The sequence below is a fragment of the Mus caroli genome, unplaced genomic scaffold (assembly GCF_978045245.1).
Source record: "Mus caroli unplaced genomic scaffold, Mus_caroli_1 scaffold_1, whole genome shotgun sequence".
Classification (NCBI taxonomy): Eukaryota; Metazoa; Chordata; class Mammalia; order Rodentia; family Muridae; genus Mus; species Mus caroli.
This window is the reverse complement of record NW_028227256.1, coordinates 178,805,224-178,826,759: the sequence shown is the minus strand read 5'-3', so window position 1 is coordinate 178,826,759 and position 21,536 is coordinate 178,805,224. Positions and strand designations below refer to the sequence as shown.

At 48.1% G+C, this 21,536-nt stretch overlaps 1 protein-coding gene across 1 annotated transcript in view; it reads left to right on the top strand.

Annotated features, from left to right (window-relative positions):
• The window catches only part of Ephx1 (epoxide hydrolase 1), a 28,050-nt gene extending 12,636 nt beyond the window's left edge, over window positions 1-15,414 (top strand). The window contains exons 2-9 of the mRNA XM_021157704.2: window positions 2,953-3,140; window positions 5,036-5,216; window positions 8,705-8,932; window positions 10,132-10,261; window positions 10,896-11,104; window positions 12,946-13,054; window positions 14,448-14,573; window positions 14,990-15,414. Coding sequence (XP_021013363.1) covers window positions 2,958-3,140; window positions 5,036-5,216; window positions 8,705-8,932; window positions 10,132-10,261; window positions 10,896-11,104; window positions 12,946-13,054; window positions 14,448-14,573; window positions 14,990-15,191 — 1,368 coding nt within the window. The 5' untranslated portion in view covers window positions 2,953-2,957 and the 3' untranslated portion in view covers window positions 15,192-15,414. The remainder of the gene's footprint in view (window positions 1-2,952; window positions 3,141-5,035; window positions 5,217-8,704; window positions 8,933-10,131; window positions 10,262-10,895; window positions 11,105-12,945; window positions 13,055-14,447; window positions 14,574-14,989) is intronic.
• Window positions 15,415-21,536: the final 6,122 nt, after the last annotated feature.

The window sequence follows — 21,536 nt, the reverse complement described above, 5'->3', positions numbered from 1 at the left end:
GGAATCTGAGGACAAGGATGGAGGGAGAGACAAGAAGCCTTGGTCTGGGGGCCTGGGAATGGAATGGTGGAATGTACACCATACGTTCACAGATAGACAGACAGACAGATACACACACACACACACACACACACACAAATACACACACACCAGTATCCTCTCACCAGGATGGGCAAGACTTTCTCTCTGGCACCCAGACTCTTGGGAAACATTCTCACAGAGACTCAGAGACTTTGAGCCACACAGATGTTACAGCCCAGAGAAGGAGATAGGAAGGAAATTAAAGATTGTATTCACAGGACATGGCCTTTATGGAGGGCTGTACTGGGATCTCAATGTCCCAGTGACTTTAGCTGATTACCTCTCTTGAGATCTGTGGCAGTGTCTGGTGTGGGTGATAAGGTCTCTGGTCAGAGAGGGGCTGGCCATGGGGGAGGTTATATCTGTGTGACACCAGTTCCTGATGATGGATGGGTATGGAGGAAGACACAGAGGTGGCTCTGGAACTGATTGTAGGTCGGGGAAGGATCAGTAGGGTCCCTGCCAGACAGAAGCAGTTTCCACTTGAGATTCGTTCCACATCAGGGTGTAGGTACCCCCACCCCATCACCCACATCTCTGTGGAAGCCCCACAGCTGGCTTTCTGTGTGCCTTGGTATCACTGGAAACGGCATGTAGTGGACCAGTTCTTAGCTTAAATGGGCAGCTTTCTGTAGGAACAAACCTGGGGCCTCTACAAACACTGATGGAGCCCCTGACCATCTGATTTTAGCAGGTGGAGTGTGCACATATGTTTTTCTAACAGGTTTTTTCCTGCCTTGAGATTCCACGCTCTGCTCTGTCACCCCAGACTAGTCCTGACTCTATAGAGTGACCAGTGAAACCTCTCTTTCCTTGCTCCAAGGGTAGGTTCACATTCCTGCCAAGCTGGGCACTGTCCTAGGAGGATGGAAGCTGAGGAGCCTGGCCACAATGCTGGGCTGGGATCTCTCTGGTATTGGCTTGCAGAGACCTGGTTCTTCTTTCTTCCTCCTGAGAGAAAAGACAAAAGATTCAGACCCATGGGTGTTAACATACAGCTTGGGTTTTCTGAAACATAATAGCACATGCCTACAGAAACTGGAGACACAGTTACAGAGGGGCCAGGATAGGTTGAGGACTAGAGAAGCGACATGTTCAGGGTGTAAGATTTCTCTTTGTTGGGATGACAATATCCTAACATCATCTGTGCCAATGGTTGCCTGTGTCCATGAGTACACTCCAAACAATTGCATTGTACACTTGAAACGGGCACACGGTAGGGTGTGTGTATCCTCTTTCAATAAAACTATTTAAAATACCCAGAGATGACAGCCATAGCTGAGGGTCAGCTCCCGAACATTGTCCCACTCTCAGCGGGACTCAGGGTCTCGGAACCTCTGACCTGCCACTTTCCCTGTGCCCCATGAACCCTCCTTCCAGGACCACACATAGAATGCACCCCCTCTTTTCACACATCGGGGTATAGAGAGTGCCTCCTGAGCAGCCTTGGGAGCAGAAAGCCTCTCAGAAGCCCCAGGCCCCCAAATGCAGCTCCCACCCTGCACTGTTGAAGCTGCCATCTACAGTTCCCAGGGGGTGGGCAGTTCTCACTACCTAGTAAAGTTATGATTGAGCTCGTCTCTCTTAACATTATGCAGATGTTTATATTGGATACCGTTAGCATTGTTGGCCTAAATAAGAAAATTATTGGCCAGACATGATGAGCCATACCTATATTCCTGGGTCCTAGAAAGCCTGAGGCAGGGTGATAACTGTGGTTCATGGCCAACCTGGATGCCATTGCCAACCTCCATCTCAAACATCACTAAACGTTTAAAACAAGGACCAGTGTTTCTCCAAGTATTACTATTGGTTTGGGAACAGTGGCGCAAGGCAAACAGAATACACGGAGAAGGGCTGGAGAAATTGCTCAGCCATTACAGATGAGATTCACAACCAAAAACATAAGAGAATACACAGGCCATTAAAGTATGCCCACATTAGAAAAGATGGAAACAAAGTGAGTTGTTTAAAGGCAAAAACAAGGAGTATGGAATTTAGCCATGATATAGACCTTGCCTATAATACTTGAGACCAGGGATTATGTCCCAGTGACCAGAATATTAATAATATTAAACAGATAAATTTAAAACAGAGATGCAGTACATTAGTTACTTTGAAACAGTAACTTTGGCCACTGTCATTAATAAGGAAAGTGGATTTGGAGTGAGGCAGAAGACATTGGCCAAACAGTTGTTCTTGCAGAAGTGCTATTGTGTGGGGCTGTGGCAGCCACTGGGCAAACAAAGGGCATGGCAAAGGCTTCTCCTCTAGTGGCTGTCAGTCATGCAGAACAATCCCTTGCTCATAAACCGTTCTTGTGGGTCTGACACGAGAAACGCCATTTTCATTCTAGCCATATTGACTTTTCTCACAAGTGAATAGGTCTGGGAGTGGATCATACATTAGTTATTTTCTGGTTGGTATGACAAAATACACCCAAGGAGCTACTTAATGAATGGAGACTTTGTTTGATCTGTTCTTGACTAGTCAATCCTGGCAGGCCAGGAGTGGCCTCTGAGGAGCTGCAGAAGACTGGTCACGTTGTATCCACAGTCAGAGAGAGCTGAACACTGAAGCTCAGATCTCTTTGTTCTTTTATTCAGCATGGGGCTCTAGCGCTTGGAGAGACATCAACCAACTTCAAGGTGGCTTTTCCCACCACAGATCAGCTCCTCTAGAGGCACTGTCACAGTCATACCTGCAAGCTTGTCTCCTGAGGGGCTCTAAGTCCCATCAGGGTGACAGCTGAGATGAACCCTCACATTTGAGCATGAGCTGGGGAGGAGCCTTTCTGATAACTGGCATCCCTGGAGAGCCAGGCACCAGGCCAGGTTGTCCCTCTTGCTGATGTGTCCTCTCATCTCCCAGGAGTCATGTGGCTGGAACTCATCCTGGCTTCTGTGCTGGGCTTTGTCATCTACTGGTTTGTCTCCCGGGACAAGGAGGAGACCTTACCACTTGAAGATGGATGGTGGGGCCCAGGATCAAAGCCATCAGCCAAAGAAGATGAGAGCATCCGGCCCTTCAAGGTGGAAACATCAGATGAGGAGATCAAGGTGAGACACCCCTTCCCAGTCAGGGCAGAACCAAAGGGACGGTCCTGCTGTGTTCCCCTGGGACCAGAGTGGGTACATGACTGAGGAGGGAGCTTTGGAAATGAAACATCCTGAGGTTTCCCTGGCCACTCTTCTCCCTGAGGTCATGTGCCTTTTGCTCCTAAAAGGACTTCCCTCCTTCCTATCCCCATTTCTCTAGCTACTTCTCCTTCCCCTCACCAGGCCCAGGAAGATGCTGGTAGAACCATTGTGTGCACCATAGACTGAAGAAAGCTCCCATCCCCCTACCTCCCTGTCTGCCCACTTGAGGCTGGTACAATTTAAGGAACAGAGTGAGCAGGTGTCCCGGGCTGACGTGGAAGTCACAGCTACAGAGGGGAGTGGCGCTCAGGGCATGCAGTAGCATGGAGACCACACGGTCAGCCTTAGAAAAGCCCTTACTGTGTGTTGACCACTCCTGGGCCCATCATATCCCTATAACAAGTCTGCTCATTGTCACCTGTTGTGGCATCTCTCAAAGGTTGGCCCTGATGCTGAGAATAGTACAGCAGAGGGTCCCAGGGGCTGGAGAGCACAACTGAGGATTGCAAGTCTCAGGGCCCTGGCCTTTCCACACAGAGCTGGAGTCAGAAAGGAGGGGCTGGTGGGTAGGGGATGAGAGAAGGAAGTCTCCTGAGGGAGCCAGTCAGTCACAAGGGATCAGACCTTACATGGCCCATCCTTCCCTTCACCCTGTGATCCTTGGGCAGCTACTGTGTCAGGTGCTCTGTGGAGTGCTGGGAAGTCAGAGACCCTTCCCTCACACAGCCCAGCATTTAGCATCTACACATGGTAAGGTAATGAATACATCAAGAGATACAGTGACCCTCACGTCAGTGGAGATTAATGTCACTGGGGCACCAACAAAAGGTCACAGAAGTTCCCAGGAGGAAGGGATTGAGAGCAGGGTCTGGACTGAAGCCAAGGGCGAGCAGCTGAGGTTCATGTGTGGGGCATGCTGGGCTCTAGCTGCTGAGGGTGAGGCTGAGCTCTGAGGATCAGCTCTGGATGGAGTCTAAGGTTTCCAAACCTGTTCAGGGGAGGCCAGGGGACATGAAAATCTCTGTGAATAATAACACTGAGCCCCTCCAAAAGGCACCAGGCACGTCCCTCAGCTGGAATGCTGAACTTTGATCTGCATCCAGTGTGTTTGGAGCCTGTGCCCTGGGCAGACCATTTGTCTGTGTTAGGATCATTTGATGCTGTACAGCAAGGGCAGGCACGCCATGGCTCAAGGGCAAGTGTAGCCTGCCTGTTGTTCATTAACTGACCCGTAATAGCTTATGTGTCTGTAAAACGGTGTGGGGAAAAAAAATAAATACATTAATTAATGCTCCTTCAGGGGTCACCTGTGTCCACAGCCTCTCTGCTCCTGCAGGGGTCACCCATGTCCACGGCCTCCCTGCTCCTGCAGGGGTCATCTATGGCCGCTCCTTTGTTGCTGGGAGAAAGTGGAACCCTTGCATCTTCTGTACAATCTTGCTATTTACAAAGTGTGCCAACTCTACAACTATAGGTGGTTTGTTGACTTAAATGAGTGTTGTTCACACACCTAAGAAATGAGAAGATGACTGGGGTCGAGCTAAGAGGGAGGACACATCATGTGTGGCATGTGCAAAGCCTTCCATTCTCTCCCTGAATGCCCCCCACCCTATCCCAGCACAAGAGAGATAGATGAAAGGGGAAACCTGAACCCTGCAGGAGAGACCCCCTTAGCCCCTCTAGGATCCAGTGACATGCATGGGTGCCCTGTGTGACTTCTCCATGGTGACCATCTATGGCTACAGGGTTTCCTCTGAGTTGGGCACACAAGCCCTCTCCTGTCTCTGCCACTCACGCTGGCTTCTTCACTGCAGGACTTGCACCAGAGGATAGATAGGTTCCGGGCATCCCCACCTTTGGAGGGCAGCCGCTTCCACTACGGCTTCAACTCCAGCTACCTGAAGAAAGTGGTGTCCTACTGGAGGAATGAGTTTGACTGGAAGAAGCAGGTGGAGATCCTCAACCAGTACCCACACTTTAAGACCAAGATTGAAGGTGAGATTCCAGAACAGCAGGCAGGATGGGGGAAGCCGGGATGGGTGTGAGTCTCGGGAGCAGCCTTCCTGCATATGTCAACCGTGCTGTGCACCCCAGGGTCAAGCGGTAGATCACTGAGATGTCATGGTTCACCATCTTGCCAAGATGTACCAATGATGCTGAGTCATCAAGCTGTTAGTCTGTAGCGCTAGACTAAAGGGCAGAGCAGTGGTTGTGCAACCTGAGACCTGCAAACTCCAGTCAGCAGTGTAGAGAGGCCCTTGAGCAGTGTCTATACAGGAAGCCTGGGGGCTGGACATGACCTGCCTAGGCTCATCCCCAATAGAATTGCAGGTTAGACAGTTCTATAGGGTTCTCAGTATTCCATCCTATGATAAACTGTCCTGTCCACCATGGCCCTCAACCTCACAGCCCAGCCCCTCACCTACTGTCACTCAGACTAACCATGAAGACAGGAAGTTAACACTTTAACTCCAGGGAGGGTGACCCCAGGATCATTTTATCTAAACTCATATTTTCCTTAGTAGAAAGCAAATTTTTAACTACCCACAGACTCAGAATGAAGCAGAGTATGTTTAATGCTGTTAATTGTTTAATCCTCTTATTTTTCTTGTGGTAAAATACATTCTCCAACCAGTGGCTCAGTGGCAATAGGTGCGACGTTCTGTGGCATTAAGAAGGGTCACTGTTGGGCAGGCTCTAGATTAATTTAATAAGAATTAACAATGATAACAGTAACCTTAAATTTCTCTAAGAATTGAAAGGGTACCCCTGTCAGTGTGTCTCCAACCTAGATGCAAGTCTGCTGACCTTACATGAGCTACCGGGGAGAGCCGGAGCATGAGAGTATGGATGTGGATTCGTTTCTAACTTTATAATCATAAAAACTTTATAATTTAGGTTTCTAAATTTATAAAATTTGAATTAAAAATAACTTCATTTCAACAAATAACCACTTAAATTAACTGGAATATGGCAGTAAGTTTAGCAACAGAGGAGAACCCTGGGAGATATGTAGTGGGAAAATTTAGGTTCCAAAATAGCACAAACACAGACTTTTAGTTTGTTAGAAGGGAGTTATGTACTGGAAGTGTTTCTTGAAAATGTGGGCTATAGTAAAGACACCTAAGATTACAGGTCAGGCAGGGTCCTGGGAAAGACCCTGAAAAGTGAAGTCAGATTAAAGCCCAGAACCCTGAATCACACAGCCCTGGACGTGTATTATCAGTGTCACACACTGTTGAAAAGGGACACAGTGAAGCTGTGTGGTCGTCTGTTGTCCTAGCCCTTGGAAGGCAGAGGGCAGGAGGATCACAACTGAGAGTCAAACTAGGACCTGATTATAGATTTCAAAAAGAAAATATAGATTTTTCAGTGTGACACCATGAGCAAACCTTAAGGATATTGTATTGTCCTGGGTGTCGAGTGTCACTCACAAAGAGCAGACTCATGATGCCACCTATGTGTCTGAAACAGAGAAACATGAAGAAAGAGACTAAGTAGGCTGGGGACATGCTAACCATGTGCAGGATGGTGTGATGGGGAGATACTGACTGTGTGCAGGATGCTGTGGTGGGGACATGCTAACCATGTGCAGGATGCTGTGGTGGGGAGATGCTGACTGTGTACAGGATGCTGTGGTGGGGAGATGCTGACTGTGTGCAGGATGGTGTGGTGGGGAGATGCTGACTGTGTACAGGATGCTGTGGTGGGGAGATGCTGACTGTGTGCAGGATGGTGTGGTGGGGAGATGCTGACTGTGTGCAGGATGCTGTGGTGGGGAGATGCTGACTGTGTGCAGGATGCTGTGGTGGGGAGATGCTGACTGTGTGCAGGATGCTGTGGTGGGGAGATGCTGACTGTGTGCAGGATGCTGTGGTGGGGAGATGACTGAGCTCTAGGGATTGATCTGCTTTTATAGCCATAGTGACAGACAATGCAGGTGAGGGCTGTGGCTCATATGGACCATTTGCCTCGAGTGTGCAGGGCCTTGGATCCAGCTCCAGCACCATAAACTAAACGGAGGAAACTTTTAATGAATAATTTTGAGAAGGTAAAAGGTTTAGTTTGGGGAAGGAGCGAAGGCTCGGCAGTTAAGAACATTTTGTAGGCTTGCAGAGAACCAGGCTTCCTGGCACCAACGTGAATGGCCCACAACCAGTTCCAGGACACCAGGTGCCCTCTTTTGACCTCTGCAAGCGCCATGCATTCCTGTGATATACAGACATACATGCAGCAGAACACACATATGCATACAATAAAATAAATCTTAAAAAGTTTGGTTTTATAATTAGAAAATGGTAACAAATGCTTCAGTCCAAACCTGTGGAAAACTTACACATTTTGTATCTGTTTATAGTAGAAAAATTAAATATATATACCACAAACAACAAAATTAAAGTACTCGGTTATACTTTAATCCTCCTGGAGGATTACTTTGTACAGTCTTGTAATTTATACTTGAGAACTTCAAACCTCTGCCTACAGAATTGCATAAAGTCTTGGCCCTCGGTGCTGTAGCCCATGGTTTACTATGGTGTGAAGTCAATGTGCGCTCTGCAGAAACCACACTTGGGCTTTTCCTGGGCTTCTGACACTCACTTTAGGCACAACTCTCACTCAGCCCCAGTTCCACAGAGGAAACAAGCTACTCTGTAGGGAACTGAGGGGCTAAGCTTTCTTGTTTGACAAATTAGGTATGTGAAATGCACTTGTGTGTGTGTGTGTGTGTGTGTGTGTTGCTGAACACGGAACATGGGGCCTCATGTGTACTAGGTAAGTGATCTGCCAGTCTATTGAATCATTAAATAAGTGGGTATTTAAAGCATTTTAACTTCTAACTTTTTCACGTCAGGCAGGTTCATCAGAATGAAAGCCGCACGTGACTGCTGCGTTTATGCACAAGGTCAATGCAGTCAGCAATTCCAGCATGGCTTCCCCTCGATGAGAAGCTGCTGGCTGCTGCTAGCTGCTGAGAGAGGGGAAATCCTTTTTCTCTGGGGAGGCAGCTGATTCTAGGTTGGCCAGGGCCATGCACATGAGGACAGCACTACCTGGACTTAGTGGGTTAGAAAAACAGAGAACAAGAACACGGGGGCAGGGGGGAGGGGGTCCTGAGGAGTAGGATGCTACCAAGATACATATATGTGTATATCTGTGTATGTATATATTAGTGTATTATAGATACTGTATACTATATATATATTATGCACATGTAAAAATTATGCACATGAAGAATAAGTTAAACTACTGCATTTTAACAAGAATACAGCCCCATGTAAGTAAATATACAGTGCCTAGAACTGTCTGTAAAGCTGAGCTTTACCACAGCCATGACAAAGACATTTCATTTGATGGCCATGAGCTCTTTCCTATGTCAGCTGAGCACATGGATAATAGTTGCTCCACAGGACTGTCCTGCAGTGGGACCTCCTTCCCTCAGCCTGAATGCTCTGTCCCTTACCCTGACCGTCTCCTGTCCCCAGGGCTGGACATTCACTTCATCCACGTGAAACCTCCCCAGCTGCCCTCAGGCCGCACTCCAAAGCCCTTGCTGATGGTACACGGCTGGCCTGGCTCCTTCTATGAGTTCTACAAGATCATTCCACTGCTGACAGACCCCAAGACCCACGGCCTGAGTGACGAGCACGTGTTTGAAGTCATCTGTCCCTCAATTCCTGGCTATGGCTTCTCAGAGGCATCCAGCAAGAAAGGTACAGGGTCCTGAAGGGACATCCAGACTGTCATCACAGTGCCTGCTGGGGACAGCACCACTCCAAGTCCTATGCTGTGTGGCTCACAGGCCCATTGGTGGCTTCAATGTTCTAAGGAAGACATAACTAGGCTCATTGCACTGTGATCTGGGTCTTCTTTAGGGCACCGAAGTTCCTTCTGTCTGGTCCCCTTTGAGCTATGGTCTGGGGAAAGAGGGGTCTGTTGAATTTCATGACTCCCCTTTCAGTGCTCATTGCACTGGTACGTTGTCATGTGATTTTGGAGTTCAGTGAAGCAGGCTCTGGAGGCAAGGATGCTGACACCCCACTTCAAGTCCCTATTTGAGACTCAAGCATGTTTATCTGCAAGTGTTCTTCAGGACACACAGTCCTAGGTCAGGCTGGCCCTGACTCTGCAATGGGGAGAGGAAAAAACAGCAAGCAGCTCAGAGTATTTAAAATGTTGCATCCCTGGGCTGGAGAGATGGCTCAGCAGTTAAGAGCACTGACTGGCCAGGCAGTGGTGGCACACACCTTTAATCCCAGCACTTCGGAGACAGAGGCAGGCGGATTTCTGAGTTCGAGGCCAGCCTGGTCTACAGAGTGAGTTCCAGGACAGCCAGGGCTACACAGAGAAATCCTGTCTCAAAAACAAACAAACAAACAAACAAAAAACCCACTGACTGCTCTTCCAGAAGTCATGAGTTCAGTCCCCAACAACTACACTGTGGCTCACAGCCATCTATGATGGGATCTGATACCCTCTTCTAGTGTGTCTGAAAACAGTGACTCTGGTGTGTTTGAAGACAGTGATGGTGTACTTAGATACATAAAATGAATAAATAAATCTTAAAAAAAAAAAAAAAACCTTGCATCCCAAAGACAGCTGAGAAGACAAACTTATTTCCAGCAGACGCTGCTATTGTTTAGCCCATGTTATAAAATGCCTACAGTGGAGTCTCATCCACGGGGAGAAACTCCTCCACCAGTCTCCACCTCTCCCCATTGCTTGCTTTCTCAGGGAGGTGCCTTACTCAACTCTGCAGGCGAATGTACACTTATGGTTTGGTGAGGTTTTGCTATTTTATCTGCTGCTGCTGCTGCTGTACTCCAGAAACTCATTCGAAGCCCAAAGTACAGCAACCATAGACCATTCGCCCAACCGTATAGAACAGTCTCTCTGCTCCCTTCTCACTCAGGTTTAAATTCGGTGGCCACTGCGAGGATCTTCTACAAGCTGATGTCACGGCTGGGCTTCCAGAAGTTCTACATTCAAGGTGGCGACTGGGGATCTCTCATCTGTACCAACATAGCCCAGATGGTGCCCAAGTGAGTTTGCATGGTGCAGCCTCACCAGGCTCTGTGGGTGGGTGGAATCCACACAGGACACAGGACTGTTCACCCCAAGCCCTCTTCAGCAGTCTCTGAGACTTGGGACTTCCTTGGCCAGGTCTCCCAGGCCCAGAGGCTTGTGGACCTGAGACAGAGGAAACAGATCTTCCCCCATTGGGTGGAAAAGGGCGTGTTGACCCTTGGGATAGCTGTGGCAGCTGTCTAAGCAGAGAAAGGAGACTCTAATAAATCATGTGGGACAAGGTCTAGAACAGCCCTGACAAGAACACTCTAGAACACTTTCCTCTTCCCAACCACTCAGGTTCAATCCAGTGGATGCCCCAGAGGGAAGGGGCTGAAGGAGGCTGGCTTGTGTTCTTCTGTCCTGCGGCCTCTCCTCTCCTCTCCTCTCCTCTCCTCTCCTCTCCTCTCCTCTCCTCTCCTCTCCTCTCCTCTCCTCTCCTCTCCTCTCCTCTCCTCTCCTCTCCTCTCCTCTCCTCTCCTCTCCTCTCCTCTCCTCCCCTCCCCTCCCCTCCCCTCCCCTCCCCTCCCCTCCCCTCCTTCCTTCTCCCTCTCCTCTCCTGTCCTTCCCAGCAGCCGAGCTCACCTGTGCCTGTTCCTCTGCCTACAGCCACGTGAAAGGTTTGCACCTGAATATGGCTTTCATTTCAAGAAACATTTATGCCCTGACCCCTCTCCTGGGCCAACGTTTTGGGAGATTTCTTGGCTACACAGAGAAGGATCTTGAGCTCTTGTACCCATTCAAGGAAAAGGTTTTCTACAGCATCATGAGGGAGAGTGGCTACTTACACATCCAGGCCACCAAGCCGGACACTGTGGGTAAGCACACCGGGGCAGTGGGGCCCAGAGGGAATCTCACTGCCCCTGAGAGCACAGCCTACAGCAAGAAACCCCTGACAAGGAAGCAGAAATCTTTGTTTTCTCTACTGAGAACTGAACCAGGGCATCACACTGTATGACAAGTGATCTGTCACTCACCACAGCTAGAGTTCCATGTATGATAGACAGAGGCTATGGGAACCCCACAAGTTTTAGGCTAGCCTAGTCTACACAGTGAGTTTTAGGCCATCCTGGGAGACATATAGCAAGATGCTTGACTGGTGTGGGGGAGGGGTGTTGTAAAGAAAAAAGAAAAGAAACTAAAAGTTGTAGTTTATAAAGAAAATTATAAATGCTCAAACAAACAATAGTTTGTTCAAAGGTATGGAGAATACAAATCGTTTTGTAGTGAATACAAGGCTCATTAGCACCCAGAGTAACCAAGCCTGATGATACACGGAGGCCTGGTGCCTCAGCAAGGTCTGTAGCCCAGCTGCTCTGGAGGCTGCAGCAAGAGGATCCAGAAAGGCCTGTGTGCCTTGGACCCTATTTCAGAATAGACAAACATGCTGGGAGGCAGCTGAGTGGGAGAATCCTTACTTCAAGCCTGTTAAGTCCCTAGGTCCAACCCCCAATGCAGAAGGGGAAAAAAACTACTGAAAAAAAGGTGTTTCTTCTTGATAGGCCAGAATCATTTGAACTTTCCTGGTTTTCTATCTTTGACAGAGCTGTGAAGAAGCTAAAAGGCAGAGCTAGGTGGGACCACCCTAGAACTGTGGTTCTCAACCTTCCTAGTGCTTCAGTTCCTCATGTTGTGACTCCCAACCTTAAAGTTATTTCTCTTGTTATTTCATAATTATAATTTTGCTACTGCTATGAATCGTTGTAAATATCTGATATGCAGGATATCTGATATGCAAACCCTGTGAAAGGGTCATGGGACCCTAAAGGGATCACAACCCACAGTTTGACAATTGATGCCCTAGAAGATGCAAGGACTGTCAGGTGTCCTCTGGATGACCCCCGAGTCCACTCAGAGGACACCTGGGACTCAGTTTGCCCACTGTGGAGGCTCCCACAGTTCCCATGGTAGCTCCACGCCCACAGCAAGAACACCTCCTGACCACAATAGCACTTTATAAAGTCAGGCTTTCTTTCCCGTTGCGATGCAGATGTTCGTGCTATGACTGGGAATGTAAAAAATCCAAAATACAGCAGAAAGAAGTCAGTCTCTGGCTCTCCTGCCTTCCAGCCACACTCCCCAGAAGAGCTCACCAGCATTGTCCCTTATACATGTTGTAAATGCAGGTCCACATGACCCAGACTCAGTCAATGGCCTCTTTCTGTACCCCTTGCTCCCCTAACTAGGGGTCCTAGGGCGCTGTTGCCTGTACTTATCCTTCAGGGACTGAAGTCACACAGCGAGGACTCCGTGTTCTTGCTCCTTTGGTTTACCATGACCCTTGTGAGTTTCTGTACTGCTGTCCCTACCATGATGTTTAATGCTGGTCATGGCACCTAGGGCCTCAGGAATGCTATGCATATACTGCCCCCTGTTGGTTCAATGACTGGAATTGTATTTTAACTAGTGGGTATATTAAGATTTATTTGTAATTAACTATCAATTTTACACCAAGATACAGCCCATATGGTCTGTGAATCCCATGAGATTATAGGAAACATTGATCTCCTCTTGCTATATGAGGCTACTCAGGCCAGGGCTTCAGACATAAGGTGCACAGCTAGACCTGCCGCCCCTCTGTGGCACCCACATACTCTCTCATGGAGTCACATACTCTCTGGGGCCAGGCTTGAACCCCTCCCTTGCTCCTCCCATCCAGGCTGTGCTCTGAATGACTCTCCTGTGGGCCTGGCTGCCTACATCTTAGAGAAGTTCTCCACCTGGACCAAGTCAGAATACCGTGAACTGGAGGATGGAGGCCTAGAGAGGTGAGGCCCCACCTTTCCGTCAGAACTCATCCCCAGGCTCTGCCTCTCTTGACCTGACATTCTACCCCTGTCTCCAGACACCCCATAGGGAAGCCAGCAAGCTTCTTCCCTGCTTGGCTTGTGCACCTCCTACTCTAGGCCCTCATTAGGAATGGGGAGGTAGACACAAGAAAAGGTCTGTGACTTGTTCAGCACCATAGTTAGGGGTCAGACAAATTATGTGTGCCAGGAAGTCCCCACAGCAGCAAATACCCTTATGGAAGAATAGCTGAAGCCTGTCACTTGGGCCCTAGACATCCATGAGCTCTGCGGAGAGCGGTGGGAGGGGACAGAGCTGTGAGATTACATGGGTGTGAGGGTAACTGCTGTTTCCTCTGGCACAGTGCTCTGTCACAGGAGCTTAGCCTGATGCCAAGCTCCTTTTTGGCACTGTCACACTGAGGTGGCAGAGACTGCAAGACATCCTGGTGGGGCCACAAAGGTAGCGCTTGGATAAGATATTGTACAGAAGAGAGAGTTCCATGTGGTCTGCTTGATCCTTGGTAGATATCACAGAGCATGTGAGTAGCAGCATCTAAGGATGCTGGGAAGTCGTACTGACTACAGAGAAAAGACAGGAAAAGACAGAGGGACAGACAGACTAAGAGGACAGAGCCCTATAAGTGCCTCACTCCTACAGATCCAAGCAATATACACAGTTACAGGGTGCAGGACTGAGAGGGAATAGGAGTGGAAGTTGGGTTGGGGAGGGCAGCTGGTAGAAAGGGGTAACATGAGATCAGATAGTGCAGCCACCACAGGGAAGAGGGGCTAACATGGCCAAGGAGGCAGATGAGGTAACTCACCCGCAGATCACAATTCCTCTGGGGCAGAAAAACCTTGAAACTCTAGCCCCAGACAGAGTGGGCACTGGTGTCTTCTAGACTAAGATGTTCTCATGGTAAGGGTGGTTGGGCCATGGTAGGCCCGTGGCCATCAGAACACATGCAATGTTGAGACTTTCAGAGAAGTCAGCAGCCGGGATTGATTGGGTCACCAGGGTTAGTAGACCACGTGGAGCTAAAGCTAGTCACAGTGAAGACTAAGAAGACTGTAGGCCTGAAACACTGATGTCAGCGAGTGTCATGGAGGGGATGAGAGCCTTTGGCAGTGGGCAATCTAAAGCCAAACACAGCAGCTCTTCTACAGCACAGACAGCTACCAGGGAATGCTGGAGCTGATCTCTGTGGAAGGCCACACCCCTGAGTGGCAGGTATAAGTCATTAGTCCTGCCCTGGGCTCCCAGCATGTGAGAGGTAGGCATTGTCTGTTGTGGTGACCCTGAAGGAGGCAGCCCTTTATTCTTGACAGCCATAGCTTTCACTGAGCCTGGGCATCCTGTGTGCTTTCCCAGGAAGTTCTCCCTGGAAGATCTGCTGACTAACATCATGATCTACTGGACGGCAGGAACCATTGTCTCCTCCCAGCGCTTCTACAAGGAAAACTTGGGCCAGGGTGTCATGGTCCATAGACATGAGGGGTAAGCCTGGCTGAGCAGGGGGCGGGGCTGGGGCTAGGGGATGGTTACCATCTGTCCTTTAACTCAGAGAAGGCTTGATGGACAGGTGAGAAAGATACCAGACATCCTGAGTATCCACTTCTTCAGGGTTGTCAGGTACTTTGGGATTCACAGGCCTATGTAGAGACCCTCAGGTGAGAGCAAAGAGATGGCCTAGCAAGGTGGGCATCAGAGGTTGCCCATTTCCTGCTTGGGTGACCCTCCCTGGCAGACAAGGTCCCTAATGAATGAAAAGGAGGGTCTATAATGGGAGGGTAGTGGAAGCCCTTGCCATTATGGCTCCATCTTGGAAGACCTAGCCAAGTCCTCCCCAGGGCCTGTGAGTCCTCTCTGGGAACAGGAGAACACAGCCCCTCACTCATCCCTCTTCCCCACAGGATGAAGGTCTTTGTGCCCACTGGCTATTCAGCCTTCCCTTCTGAGCTACTGCATGCCCCAGAAAAGTGGGTGAAGATCAAGTACCCCAAACTCATCTCCTATTCCTATATGGAACGTGGGGGCCACTTTGCTGCCTTTGAAGAGCCCAAGCTTCTGGCCCAGGACATCCGCAAGTTCGTGTCCCTGGCTGAGCTGCAGTGATGACACTACACACCAACCATGGCTTTAGCAGCAGCCCTGGTTCCTTCCCAGTCACACTTATGGAAGATGTCCCCTTCCAGAGGAATAAGTTTGTTCCCTGACCACACTGGGGGACCCAGACTTCAACCCGACAGAGTCCTCTCTTACCACCCCCATATGCTTCACCCCACTGCATAGCTGTGTTAAGCTGCATGGCTTTAATGATAAATGGATTTATTTCTAAGAGTGTGTGGGCCAGATACCTTGTGTTTCTTAGATACCCACGTGGATCTTCCATTCCAAGAGAGTTGCTGTGCCCTCCCCATCCCCTGTCTTGGAGAGTCCTGCTGGGCCCTCTGACCTTGGCCCTGCTGATTAGGACAGAGGGACACTTAGGTGCCACCAGCAGTCAAAGCCATGCTGCCTAGGCAGCCTCAGGAGACCCCTGGCAGCTCTTGAGCCACTCCCAGTACACAGGGCTCTGGGAACAGAGAATATATGGCTTGCAGTTGTCATTGAGAAGGCCTAAGTATCCCAGGCCCAGTCATGTCTCCAAATGAGCCCAGAGTGGTCTGCAAAGCTGTTTGGTCCCATGGTGCTCGGCTGAGGTGGAAGGAAGGATTCCTCCATGTTTGGCTCTGTTCCACTAGAGCAGGGCCTCTCCCTGTCATGACCCTATGTCTCAGGCATTCCCTGGGGCAGCTTGGAGGATGCTCTTAGCCAAATGTGGCTGCCTAGCTCCAGTATCACACTGGGAAAACACTAAGTGGTGCCTGACTTTTTTGCAGTCGGGGGCTTCAGGGCTAAGAACCCTCCAACCCCCACCCTGCCTGTCCCCAAGTCTCCACCTCCACTCTGTCTTCACATCCCTCTAGAACTCTCATGGCACTGAGCCTTCCACCTTAGAATGAACAGACACTTGAGGAGCCTGCTAGAATCCCTAGGAGGGCAGAGAGATGGGGTCTTACCAGCTGGGCCCAGTGGGTGCTTTATTTATTGTGTTCTTTAGCTCTCTTTATTCTGGTGACCTCAAACCTCCACTCTGATCCAGCCAGAGTTCCAGGTAACATGATACAAAAACACAGAACAACATATGTGGAGATATGTGTGCCGCTGTTAGGAACATGCTACAATTGGCAATGGCAGGTACCTGGTCCCTACGCCTCCCTGTGGGGCGTCCCTAAGTGGGGCTGCACCGAGGTTCTGGAACCCAGCTGGACTCCATCTCAGAGCTGACTACTGCAAGATAGCAACAGAGATGCTTCCCTCACCTCTCAGTGGAAACACACCTTCCTGGTGCTGCGTTCTGGGAGAGCCCCACTTTATATGGGAAACCAGGCTGGCTGTGGAGATTTGTCCCTTATACTCCTGCCTGGCACAGGCTGAGAATGAAGGCTCTCCCCCACCCCTCTGATCTACTCTCTTGCTGTTGAAGGCCCTCTGGTGTCCCTGGGTAATGATGGTCTCTGTGGATCTTCTCATCAGGACTCTCTTAGTGTTGGCAGGGCCTCAGATGTCCTTCAGTAATGATATTATCTAAAGACCTTCTCATCAGGGACTTGTACAAGGACAGACAATTCTAAGAAGAGCCTCTGACCTCAGAGAAACATCAGCTGGCAAGGCCAGGGCTGCTTCCCTGCCCTGGGTAGCAGCCATTACTGCTCTGAGGTCCCGGGGCTCAGAGACTCAGTCTCTCCCGATAGCAACATCTGAAGGCTAAAGACAGGTAGACTCAGGAAGGAACGGGGTCCTGTGTCTCCTGGCACCTCTCTGGCACTTCCCTCTAGCAAATGTCCGGTAAGATTGCTGAATTCAGAAGGGCGTGTGTTTGCCGCCCCCTTGTGGCTGTCTGGGCACCTCACACGGGCACATGAACGGCCAGTGACAAAACTTCAGGCACCCACAGAACCTTCTGTTGTGGCTGTACTGAAGGCCCAGTTCTCCAGACAGTGGGTCCGAGAGATGGCCAGTGAGGAGGGCACAACAGCCCAGGGCATGGGCATCCATCCTACAAAGCTGCCCCTTTACCTACAGAGGAGGTCTTTCAATATTCTGAACAATCCAAACAGCTAAGATACATGAAACTGCTGAAGCCTTACCCACCACTTCCTGCACACGGTGACTGGGTCTGGCACAGTGTGTAGTGCCGCTATCGAGACAGGGTTTCTCTGTATAGCCCTGGCTGTCCTGGAACTCACTTTGTAGACCAGGCTGGCCTTGAACTCAGAAATTCGCCTGTCTCTGCCTCCCAAGGGCTGGGATTAAAGGCGTGTGCCACCACGCCCAGCTTTAAAAAAAGAAAAGAAAAGAAAAGGCAAGGACTTCTTTTTCTTCTTCATAATTCTGTGGATCAAAGATTTGATCTTCAAGGGTCTCACTCAGCATCTGATATCTTTTTCCTCATATGTTAAAAACACTCACTTTTTGCATAAAGGAGTCTATCCGATCTGAAGTCCTGTCTTGTCAGTCTGAATGCCACATGATGTCACATGATGTCCCAGTGGGGGCATCAGTAAGTGGAATAATGGCCCCTCGCCCCAAGCACTGGCCGCTGGTCCAGTTGACAGTACTGAAACTGGAGAGGAAGGGGCAGGAAGGTAACCTGGTGGGAATGCATGGGAACAGGCTTCACGCAGGGTGTGAGGGGCACAAAACTATCTATGGTGGCTGATGTGTGAGTGCGCTCAAGAGTTTATTTCTAAAAGGAGATACAAATTTGAAAGAAAACCAAACTAACCCTATTTCTAGAATACATGATCCTATCCTTAAAAGATTCTAAAGGGGGCTGGAGGGATGGCTCCGCAGTCAAGAGCACTGACTTCCAGTGCTCTTGACTGCTTTTCTTCCAGAAAAACCTGACTTCCTCCGCACCTGTGAAACAGATCACAACCATCTGTGACTCTAGGTCCTGGGGATCTGCCGCCCTCTTCTGGCCTCTGAGGGTAACCAGCACACATATGGTACACAAACATACATGCGGGCAAAACATGAAGTAAAACACTCTTAACTTGGTGAACAGCGAAGCCAGGGATACAAAGGCAGCAGACGAAGCCTGTCGCTTTCCTATGCACCAATAACAAACTTGAGAAAGAACTCATTCTCCATGCACAATAGCTTTTAAAAAGTAAAATGCCAGGGTTAGAGGGATGGTTCCACAGTTAAGAAGACTGCCTGCTCTTCTATAGGGTCAAATTCCCAACATCCATATGGTGACTCAGCCATCTGTGACTCCAGCACCAAGAGATCCAATGGCTTGTCTGGCCTCTGTGGGGCACCAAGCATGTGTGTGGTGCACAGACATACAAGCAGGCAAAACACCCATATACATAGCAGAATAAACATCTAAAGTTAATATTGAAACAAAATAGGAATACATGTATATAAATGTAATTCTTGGGGGATTTTCTTCGCACGCACGTGCGCGCGCACACACACACACACACATGCTCTCAAATAACTGCAGGACATTACTACACCTGCTCTAGCCCATTCTTGATCTCAAATAAGGACACAGAGACTTGGTATTTTTATAACAAGCTGAAAGCCCAAACTGGGCAGGTTCTGAGCTATTCTAAGCCAACAGGACATAAAAAGGTTCTGTTACTTGCCATCTGGTCTTGTTCTGGCTCTCTCTGTCCATGTGTGTCCTCATGGCTGCTCTTTCATGGCAATCTCATGTGAATCTTCCTGTTCTCTCCACATGGTTTCTCCACATCTCATGGTCCTTCTCTGCTCTTCTCTCTCTCTCTCTCTCTCTCTCTCTCTCTCTCTCTCTCTCTCTCTCTCACACACACACACACACACACATCTCTCTCACACACACACACACACACACACACATCTCTCTCTCTCTCTCTCTCTCTCACACACACACACACACACACACATCTCTCTCACACACACACACACACACACACATCTCTCTCTCTCTCTCTCTCTCTCTCTCTCTCTCTCTCTCTCTCTCTCTCTCACACACACACACACACACACACACCTCTTTGGGACCTCCCTGACTGGAATCAGAAGTCCCACTCTATTCTCTTCTGTTCTGCCAACTGTCTGATCAGCTCCTTTAGTTATCAATTTAGTTCATCAGAGGTGATTGAAAACGATTTTACATAGTGTAGTGACCAGAAATGCTTGACTGTGCCATCCTCTGGACCACAACCAGATGTCTGGGCACAGAGATCAGCATATGAATACAATTGCACAAAACCATCCCCCAACATTTTCCCTTTTAATCCAATAAAAGTTTCTTTCTCCTATATTAGTAAGATATGTGTGTGTGTGTGTGTGTGTGTGTGTATACAATTATGAAACTTATCAAGTAAAAATTACATTCACAATGTTCGGTCTGTTTGTATTTGGCAGCCTTGTGAAAAGGACTCCACTATCTATCTTATCTTGGGGAGTTAGTTCGTACATAAATCATTTTCTATCAAAACTTGCATATATGTAAACCTAAGAATATCTTCTTAGACCTTAAAACTCTTTCTCAGATCCCCAACAATTAAAGTTTAAATGTGAGAGTATGACTACCTAGTCCTCAACCCATCACAGATTTGAAAAGGATAAACCTGAATATGCAGGGAGTTCAGAGCAAGTGACTTCCACAACTATGGGAATGACAGGTGTGCAGGTTGCTTAGAACGTCACCCAAAATTTCACTGCATTGATAGAGCATCCATCTTTAGCCTTCTGGCCCAGAATCTCTGGCAGACTTTTTTGTGAAGCAGGAGTTATGAAGAACTGTCTACCTTGTCTTGGCAAAGCTCGGCAGTCAGCTTCCCTTCTTCCCGTTTGTCCACAGAGTGGACAGCATCCTGTCTACAGTAAAGGGCAGGTTTTTGCTTGGTGGCCAGCGTCACACGTTTGAAGCAAACTCCATATGGAGACACTTTGATGTTCGTCATCCTCTTTGAAGTAAAATGGAGGCGTTGCCAGGAACAGACATGTCACTGTCACAAAACGCCTTTTATTAACAAAATATCTCTAAATGCCATATTCTAGAGAGCTCTGAGGTTTTTGAAGAATATCTACCTATCTATAGTATATCTGTGCTTGCTTCTAGCTATCTACTGTTTGCTTAACTTTTAAAAACATCTATGAAAGGGGCTAAACGGAGCTTATTTTTGTAATTAACTAAAATAGTATCTAACATGAGCAATGTGTTTTTTGATTGACTACTAATTTGCATTTCTTATTTATCCTAAACAGCTTGTAATAGCAGCTTTCAAAAGAACTAGAATTTTAAACTGCCTGTTTAAATGAGTTACAAACAGGTTCAATACCTTAAATACCTTATATTATGTTGTAACATAATATAAACTTAAATCTGTATCAATATACAAAGTCCATGCCAAATGTAAAATATTTGGCTTGTTGATGCTCTTTGGTCTAAAAGTAGATTTGATACTCTACCCTTTTATTTCTCATTCCTGTACCCCCCCCTTTTCCTTTCATCCCTTTCCCTCACTTTTCCCTTAACATTAGGTAAGAGAGAAAGGAAAGAGAAAAGTAAAAGAGAGGAAAAAAATCCCTGAATGTAAATAAACACTCTTACTTTGTTTCCGCCCTGACCAAGACCATTAGCAACTTGTAACCAACTCCCCTAAAACAACAACAAACACATGGCACCCACTGAACGACCAAAACCTACCCACTCTGCTTTATGGGAATGGGTTACCATTCTCTTAAACCTACTTCTTGCTGTCTGGGAGTGTCGTTTTCTTTTGGAGGCCCAAAGAAAATTGGGATATTGGCCAACCTCAAGAAAGTTAGCTGTAATCTTTGTTGCCCAGTCTCTGGGTGCTATAAAAGTTCAGGGCTTGAATGAAGTCCTGATTGGAATAGTCTGAGAGGCTGGACCAACTGGGGTCAGCAGCTTTGAAGCTGTCCTGAAAGCAAGCTTAGATGAAACAGTTAATGAGGCAGTCTGAGGTTGGATAAAGCAGGATGCTAGAATAAATACGTCTCAATGTCTCAACATCCAAAAGGGTAAATCTTGACAGGGCCTCTTAACATCATTGGCATCTGTAAACATATAAACTTTCACTGGAAATATACATTTAGCCAATGTATGGAATGTGCAATGTGCACAATTTAACTAAACATAATTCTCTGCTTTCTGTTCAAGCAGGTAAAACATCTGTTTTTCTTTTATAATTTAGTTTGGGCTGGATAACCAAACTGTAATATAATTTTTTATCTTTATTATTTCTATTTCCATTTTTAGGTCCTGGATGGTTTTGTTCAATTCCTTCACCTGTTTGGTTGGGTTTTCCTCTAATTCTTTAAGGGATTTTTTGGTTTTTGTTTGTTTGTTTTCTACCCGTTTACCTGTGTTCTCTTGTATTTCTTTAAAGG